The sequence below is a fragment of the Saccopteryx leptura genome, chromosome 7 (genome assembly GCF_036850995.1).
Source record: "Saccopteryx leptura isolate mSacLep1 chromosome 7, mSacLep1_pri_phased_curated, whole genome shotgun sequence".
Classification (NCBI taxonomy): domain Eukaryota; kingdom Metazoa; phylum Chordata; class Mammalia; order Chiroptera; family Emballonuridae; genus Saccopteryx; species Saccopteryx leptura.
The window spans coordinates 103,245,955-103,254,590 of record NC_089509.1 but is presented as its reverse complement, the minus strand read 5'-3'; the positions used below and the strand labels follow the sequence as shown (position 1 = coordinate 103,254,590).

At 50.6% G+C, this 8,636-nt stretch overlaps 1 protein-coding gene across 6 annotated transcripts in view; it reads right to left on the bottom strand.

Moving 5' to 3' along the window:
- Positions 1-309: 309 nt before the first annotated feature.
- Positions 310-8,636, bottom strand: part of STK36 (serine/threonine kinase 36) — a 28,018-nt gene continuing 19,691 nt past the window's right edge. For 3 of the 6 annotated variants that reach the window (XM_066346694.1, XM_066346693.1, XM_066346695.1), the window contains exons 19-27: positions 8,332-8,420; positions 8,011-8,074; positions 7,727-7,837; positions 6,466-6,540; positions 5,203-5,383; positions 4,803-4,950; positions 4,440-4,587; positions 3,159-3,905; positions 312-1,722 (exon numbers count right to left, since the gene is read on the bottom strand). In XM_066346694.1, the coding sequence (XP_066202791.1) occupies positions 1,579-1,722; positions 3,159-3,905; positions 4,440-4,587; positions 4,803-4,950; positions 5,203-5,383; positions 6,466-6,540; positions 7,727-7,837; positions 8,011-8,074; positions 8,332-8,420 (1,707 nt within the window). In that variant the 3' untranslated portion in view covers positions 312-1,578. Of the gene's footprint in view, positions 1,723-3,158; positions 3,906-4,439; positions 4,588-4,802; positions 4,951-5,202; positions 5,384-6,465; positions 6,541-7,726; positions 7,838-8,010; positions 8,075-8,331; positions 8,421-8,636 lie in introns of all 6 variants that reach the window. The other 3 variants (XM_066346696.1, XM_066346697.1, XM_066346698.1) reach the window with 2 other exon arrangements.

The window sequence follows — 8,636 nt, the reverse complement described above, 5'->3', positions numbered from 1 at the left end:
TTTCGCTATTGTGTTACCTTTTAAGTTTTAATATATAGAAATATTTTTTTATAAATCCTATAGACAAATGTTTTAAGCTTGCTAATGATTGTGTCATCTTCTCCTCCTCCTCCTTTTCCCGCCAACCTGTGTGTGATCAAAGGTATATAACCTGCCTCAGGGCTATATTCTGTACAGCAGGATTTCGGTCAGCTATGCCCCATGTTTGTCACATGCGGCCAGCATATAAATAAATCTCCTCCTTTTAATAAAACTCCTTAAAAATTCATTTGGACTTGGTGTCTCTATGTAAACCCAGTGGAACATTACAACAAAAGGACTCAGTGAACATATGTGGAATCGATCAAAATAATCTGGATAGGAGGAAATTATGGAAAAATGTTACTTTTGCTAAAATATAAACACAATGAGTGGGCAATGAGGATGAGGTCTAAATAAAATTCCTCATAAAAATAAGGAAATATCTTTCATTTTAATAACAGTTGGAATTTAAGGGAGGACCAAAAGTACTCTCGCATTTTATGGATGGAGAAAGGAGGGCCCGAGAAACTTATCACAGGCCATCCAGTGAGTCAAGCTTTCAGCTTTCCAGTATGTTTCCAGGTGGACTACGATTCCAACTAATGAGGAGTCTCCCAAACACCCTTCTGGTATACTGCACAGTCTCCCTAAGCAGCTACCCTACCAAAGCGGCTTGGCTTCCCTATACACTAAAACTCCACCAAATAGTAAAACTAGCCACTAAGCCTGAGATTTCAAAGCAATCCAATTTATATCTGTTTAATCCTATCCTTTCCTATTTCAGCTGCACTGGCCTGGGTTTGAAGTCCACATGGAGCTCATTTGGGATGAAGGAAGCTGTAAGGCAGGAAAAGATATGAATAAGCTCCCAAACCAGGATTTTGTGAGAACAGGACACTAGGGCTTCCAGCACCACACAGAAGCTAAAGGGCTGACCCTCCCAACCCCTCACTCCGGCAGCTCAAAGTAGGGTGAGGCACACCTTTTATTACAAGAGTTTACAAACAGATTACAAAAAAAAGATAAAGGGATGCACTCGTACCCCCTCCCATGGATGGAAATGTTGGCTGCGGGCTGAGGAACCCTCCACAACAGGGACTGAGGGCATTTATCCCCAAGCCGAGAGCTGACGGGCTCTGTCTTCATCACTGTCCTTAGGCCAGTATGCCTAAACCCGGAACCTGTTGGGAGGATCATAGGACCTCCAGAAAGGAAGAGATCTCTTAGGTAGAAGGTGTCTCCCTAAGGTCTGGGAAGCATGTTCCTGGGATTAAAGGCAGTGTTGGAAAAAAGACCCCTGGATGTACAGAAGGAAGGAATCTTCTCTGGCACCAATAACAATGAAGTTTACTTGTTAAAATGATCCTGAATTGGGGGAGGGGCTTTACACATAAATCTTTTCTAATTTCTCATTCTCAAATCAGTTGAGTTAGCAGCTTATCTCTCTTTTTAATCTCTTCGGCTCTCGGTGGAGTCGGTGGCTTGCAGAGTAGAAAAAGGAAGAGTTGGCAACGGTGGGGCAATGAAGGTTGGAGGCTGGATCCCAGACATCTGGGATCACGTGCTGGGCGCTGGCTTCAGGAGGTCAATGAGTTTCCTGCAGTGTTTGGCAGAGGCAGGCCTGGGACTGCTGTGTGGCGGCACTCGACTCCCCAGAGAGAGCAGAGCTAGCTTCTCACTGGCACCCAGGGACACCAGCACCTGTGGGAGAGAGCAGAGGACAGAACACAACATGCAGCGGACTCTCGTTTGGTCTAGCAATTCCTACTCCAAAAAAGGAAGAAAAAGAAAATGAGTTCATGGGGACTCAAAATAAACTGTGTGGGAAAGGAGAAACCTTGGAGACAGGAGTCACCAGGACCAGGGGTCTACTTGCATTGTCAGAAAATCCTACACTACGTATCATCACCATCCTAACAAATGCTACCATACTGAGCTATTATAATTTGGAGGTTTAGCCTTATCATAGGTATATGTATAGTTTTTTAATTTTTTATTTATTGATTTTAGCAAGAGAGAAAGAAAGAGAGAGAGTGAGAGAGGAACATCAATTTGTTCTTTTTTTTTTTTTTCTTCTTCTGAAGCTGGAAACGGGGAGAGACAGTCAGACAGACTCCCGCATGCGCCCGACCGGGATCCACCCGGCACGCCCACCAGGGGCGACGCTCTGCCCACCAGGGGGCGATGCTCTGCCCCTCTGGGGCGTCGCTCTGCCGTGACCAGAGCCACTCTAGCGCCTGGGGCAGAGGCCAAGGAGCCATCCCCAACGCCCGGGCCATCTTTGCTCCAATGGAGCCTTGGCTGCGGGAGGGGAAGAGAGAGACAGAGAGGAAGGGGGGGTGGAGAAGCAAATGGGCGCTTCTCCTGTGTGCCCTGGCCGGGAATCGAACCCGGGTCCCCCGCATGCCAGGCCAATGCTCTACCGCTGAGCCAACTGGCCAGGGCCTCAATTTGTTCTTGTATCTGCCCTAACCAGGTATCGAACTGAGCTTCAGGATGGTGCTTTAACCAACTGAGCTATCTGGCCACAGCAGTAGATGTGTGATTTCATTGGGTTGTTTATACACTGAAAATTGAGCCAAAAAGACAGAATAATGCAATGGTTAAGAGGATGGGCTCTAGACTCAGACTCTTAACTTCAAAAGTCCAATACTACATACTAGCTTTATAATTTGGACAAGTTATTAAATTCTTTGTGCCTCAGTTTCATAGCCTGTAAAATGAGGAATATACTAGCTTAAGCCAGATAATAAAGGTAAAATGCTTAGTTAGCATGGTGGTTTTGAGATGATAAGTGCTAAAGAAAGATAATAGCTTCCTGGTCCCCAGAATGAAACTACCCTATACCTCAAAACTGCCAACCCTCCCTCTCCCTCCCTCTCCTGTAGCCTCTAGAAGAGACAGTGGTCCTTGAGATCCCAGGCATTCCCCAGCCCAATGGGGCCCTCTTCCAGGTCCCTTCTCCTCTGTGGTGAGAGATGAGAGACAAAACAATCTCCAAGACACTGCCTGGGTTTCCTGCTCCAGGGAGGGAGAAACCTGGGTTTCTGGACGTCACAATTCCTTAAAGACTAACTCAGAAAACTGTTGTGAAATACAACACTATTGTTGTGATTCCTAAGTCCCCTGGGGTGTACCTGATGGATACAGGGCTCCTGGCGGAGGCTCCGAAGGGCAATGAGGGCGGCCTCCTTCACGTGTGGCTGGGGATCTCCACACGCCATCTCCAGGAGCCGGTGGGGAACCTGACACTGTAGTAGCTCTTCGCCCAAGCCCTCAGGCCCCAAGTTGCCCAGAGCTGACACAGCATTGCGCCGGATACCAGCCTGCGGATCTCCAAGCAGCTGGGTCATACGGGGCACTGCAGCTGCCAGGGCAGGTCCCAGGGGACCAGCTTGGTAGGCTGCATTACCCACGGCAAAGCTGGCACTGCGCCGCACAGCGGGGTCCTTGTCTCCAAGCCCCAGCAGCAGAAGGTTGAACAGTCCAGCCTGGCTCTGCAGGGCCCCACGCAGGCCCATGCTGTGTTGGAGCAAGTGTCCCAGGAGCCCATAAGTGCGGGCCCGCACAGAATTCTCGGGGTGGCCCAAGAGACTGTGCAGGGGCCGATAGGATTCATCGGAGCCAGCCAGGAGTTCTTGGATAAAGGGCAAGTGCCTGGGAGACAGAACCCGGGCTGTGTGGGCCAACAGAGAAAGAAGGTCAGAGGTCAGCAATGGCTGGTCACCTAGAAGGGCAACTGAGAGGAAGGAGAGGATGGTTCTAGGGGAGGCAGTCACTGTGTTCACAAACTGGTTGAGATGGGCGGCGTCCATGAGGGCCAGGTGTGTGAGGAGACTGACAGGCAGCTCAACCTGTGGCAGCAGAAGATGGTGGCAGCAGACCTAAGAGAAGGGGGACAGAGGAGCAGACAGAAGCAGTTCAGGGACAGGGAGAACACACAGCCTGACAGCTAGGAGCAGCCCCAAATCTTGGAAAAGCCAAGCTGTGGTGAGAAATGCCACAGATTGCGAGAGCTGACCCACAGCACTCCACAGGAGACACAGGTGGACCCAAGGGAACAAACAGGTCCTTTCCAAGTTCATCCTTGCTCTGCTTGACAAAGACCCGTTGTTTAAAGGCAAGAATTGCCAGAGAAGCGATTCCTGGCAGAGAAGCCGAGTCTCCAGGACCTAGACTGGGACATTCTCCCCACTAAGCTCCATCAGAATCCAGATAATGGACTGGTGGGGGCACCAGCCCCAGCTCCAGCCACACGCCTCTGTTCAGGCCTGCATGCTTTCTCCACTCCAACTCTCAGATCAAACCAAGTGTTCCACCCTTACAGGGGCCGAGGGGTGCCCGGAGTTGTTGGAAGTGACTGAAGAGCGCACGAGATGGCTAGCCATCTTCCCCTCCCACCCCATGCCTCCAGGTACCTGCAGCAGGTGGGCTGTGACTTCTGAGTTTGTGAGGTCAGTCAAGACAGCCCCGAGGAGGTCAGCATCCGCATCCAGGGCGAAGGGGAAGCAGAGGAGCTGGCAGACAGAGAGCACCACGCTGGGGAGAAACTCCGCCCCGTGAGGCCTAAGGAGGGCAGGATGGGTTTACTCAGTCTTGCTCACCCACCCTTTCTAATTCCCCCTCTCCAATGGCCCCGTCCAGCTCTCCTTCCCCAGGGTCAGCATACCACTCCTCGCCTGACAGCTCAAACTGCTGGTTACTTCTCTTCTGCCTGCCCCGCCTCGCCCCCCTGCAGCCTCTCTGGATCTTCCGGGCTCCCTCCTCTAGCTCACACTCACGCCTGGCCCAGCTGCTGCAGGAAGGCGGGGGAGAGCAGATGCTTCAGGGTGGACATGAGGATGCTTCCACGCTGAGACAGGTGGCTCAGGCATAACTGGGGCTCCTGGGTGAAGGTGACCACGGCCAGGGTCAGCAGGGCTGCCACGCCTGGGAACACCGAGAACGAAGACCCATGGGGCAGACAAGAAGCCCAGATGCTCCTGCTTCCCCACGGCTCCCAGGGCTCCCACCTGTTCAGTGCCTTCCCCATCCCTGAGCGATGTCAGCATATAACCCACCATCCTCTCCGCTGGTGGCAGCAGCAGCAATTTCCATGGCTAACTCAATTCCAAGCTTTCCCTCCTGAAGAGGGATCAGTACACTGGCCCCACAAAGGAGGCCATGCAGATGAAAAGCTACCTTGGGGTGAGATCAGCGTCCAGTCTGGCTCTGAGCTTGAGCCACGTGGGCTGGACAGCGACAGCTCCTCTTCCTGTGTGGGCACCTCCTCGGGGAGCCTCAGAGCCATGGAGAAGCGGTGCCACAGGGCGGTCCACAGCTCTGAGCTCACTACGTCTCGTATCAGGCTAGGCCTCCCCTGCTGGAGACAAAATTGAAAGGGGTGGGTGGGTTCCTAGTATGCAGTAGAAAGGCCTACCCCAAAATATTTGTTGAATAAATTCAGATATTCTGTAATTCAGAATGAAGAGTTCTTTGAGGACATACTAATTATGCTGTGGCACATTTCTGGGTGCTTTGCAAAAATTAGGTACTTCATAAATGTTTGGAGAATGAATATGTGAAATTAATTACTAAACAGATTTTGAGTATTAAAAAAAAAAAGAAGCCCTGGCCGGTTGGCTCAGCGGTAGAGCCGTCAGCCTAGCGTGCAGAGGACCCGGGTTCGATTCCCGGCCAGGGCACACAGGAGAAGCGCCCATTTGCTTCTCCACCCCTCCACCGCGCTTTCCTCTCTGTCTCTCTCTTCCCCTCCCGCAGCCAAGGCTCCATTGGAGCAAAGATGGCCCGGGCACTGGGGTTGGCTCTGTGGCCTCTGCCTCAAGCGCTAGAGTGGCTCTGGTCGCAACAGAGCGACACCCCAGAGGGGCAAAGCATCGCCCCCTGGTGGGCAGTGCGTCGCCCCTGGTGGGCGTGCTGGGTGGATCCCGGTCGGGCGCATGCGGGAGTCTGTCTGTCTCTCCCTGTTTCCAGCTTCAGAAAAATGTAAAAAAGAAAAAAAGAAAAAAAAGAAAAAAAAAAAAGAGGGAAAGAGGGAGGGTAGAGAGATCAAAGTTAGGAGTCAAAATGCCTCTTTTTCACTCCTGTCCCTGACCTATGAGGAAAGGGAGCCCCAGAAATAATCCCTTCTGTTTTCCCAGCTAGCATTTCCCTGTTCTCTTAGTTCCCTTGGTTACCACATCTTAACCCTCTGCCCTCTCAACCCATGTGTAAGTCTGCTGGAAACCAGGGAATTACAATTTTCTCTCCACTGAATCCCAAGAATGCATCTGAATGATTCCCTTTAAAGGGTCCATACTGAAGGCAGGTAGGCCCCCTCTACAGCCGTCATAAGCGAGTAGTTTGTGGATTGCTTCTTCATTCCTTACGTCCAGTGGCTCCCTACAATGCCCAGTTTCTCTCTCCTTCCTTCCCATCCACCCTAAGACGCAGCCTGAGCTGTACCTGGGTGAGGAGCTGCAGCAGAAGGATGAGCAGACCGTCATAGAACCCAGAGCCATCTGGTGGAGTCAAGCGGACCTGCAGGAGGGAGGCAGGAAGAGCGCAGATCCCTGAGGGCTGCGGTGGCCGCACAGGCCTGGGCACCAACTCCTGGTCAGGCAGAAAGAGCCCTTCAGCCTGGTGTGGCGAGAGCTCTGAACTGAGGAGTCTGGGTTCCTGCCTGTTCAGTCAATGACTACCTCTGTCCTAAAGATACACAGTCTGGTCCTGGTTGGGTAGCTCAGTTGATTAGAGCATCATTCTGATATCCCAAGGTTTTGCGTTCAACCCCTGGTCAGGACACATATAAAAACCAAACAATAAATGCATGAATAAGTGGAACAATAAATCAATGTTTCTCTCTCTCTCTCTCTGCCCCTTCCTCTCTCTCTCTCTTTCTCTCAAATCAATAAAAAAGAAATAGATACCCAATCTGGTAGAGTAAGCAAACACAGAAACAAGTCTAGTTTAGGAAGATACTTTCTAAGAGGTTGGGATGGGGATGCCTAACACTGCCTCCCGGAGGTAGGAAACTGATGACATTAAAAGTTTAAAAGGCGGGCAAAAGAGGAAGAAGGCAGGAAGGGAGAACATTACAAACGGAGGTCACAGCATATATAAAGGCAGGTCATGAAAGACCATAGTGAATTTTGGAAATGGTAACCCTTTTGGTTTAGCAGGATTATGGAGCCTAGAGGTGACATATGAACTTACAGTAGCCTGCTAACAAATTTGGACTTTATCCCATAAGCAGTGGGAAGCCACTGAGAACTTATACAAGCTCCACATAGGCATGATTTTTATCTCTTTTATTCACTGCTGTATTCTCAGAGTACAGGATAGTGTCTGGTACGCACTACATATTTATGTGTTAAGTAATTACTGGGTGAACAAATGAGCAGATTTTCCTTTATTGAAAGCTCATTCTGGGGGCAGTGAAGAAAATGGACAGGAAAAGAGAGAGCCTAGAAGAGAGATCCTTTAGTAGGCAAGTGACAAAGTCCATGAGAAAAATGATGCCTCCCTCCATCTTTAGAAGTCCAGAGTGTTAACCACAGATCTGAAGCCCTGACCAGTCTGGGGGCAGAAGGGAACAGAAGATTCCTTGATTCCTTTACCACTTCTTAGTTTACTCGAGGCTGGCTCCAATTTGTCTTTTCTCCCTGCATGTCATCCTTGTTTGACTCGGAGAAAACATATCTATGCATTCCCTGGCAGAACTCACCTCAGCAGGGGCAGACAGGGCATGTGTGGCTGCAGTGATCCACTCCAAAGGCTGGAGGTCAAAGGTCACCCCTTGCTGGCCAAGCTGTCCCAGCAGACAGGCCGCTGCACTCTGGAGAGTTAGAGGAGGAGGAGAAATGGAATTTAGCACAAGCAGAGAGGATTTAGGTCTCTGTACTAGACCAGAAGAATGCCACATAAACAGTTACAAAGGGAATAAATCTCGTTCCCAAAAAGGTTGGATTATAGGTAAACAGGGGAGGAAAATAAAGGTTGAAAACTTACCACGAGAGAGACGACGTGTGAATGGGTAAAGAGTGTAGTAATCGCACTGCCTAGCTTCTCCATTCTGGAATAACATACAGCAGGGATGCAGCAATGTGAAAGGAGACTAGCGAGTAGCCTTCCCTCTCCCTTGGGCAGCACTCTCCACCTAGGCTGCATGTCCAGCTCCATGTCACAAAGTTGGTGGGAATCCAGGTCCGTTCTTTGTAGAGAAACCTTCACCCTCTCTACCCCAATCCTTCCTAAAGACAGGGTGCTCTATGTCAGGGTAAGCTCTGTGGGTAGAAGATTTCAGTGGAGAGACCCTACTTTATGACTCACCCAGAAGGCAGATCTTGGAGCCGAAGGACAAGAAGGGAGAGGAGGTAGACTGCCACTTCAGTAGACTCTTCCCAATCCATTACACTTATCTACCGAGGAAAGTTAAGATATCAGGCCCTGGCTGGTTGGCTCAGTGGTAGAGCGTCAGCCTGGTGTGCAGGAGTCCTGGGTTTGATTCCCGGCCAGGGCACATAGGAGAAGCACCCATCTGATTCTCCACCCCTCCCTCTCTCCTTCCTCTCTGTCTCTCTCTTCCCCTCCCGCAGCCAAGGCTCCATTGGAGCAAAGTTGGCCCGGGCGCTGAG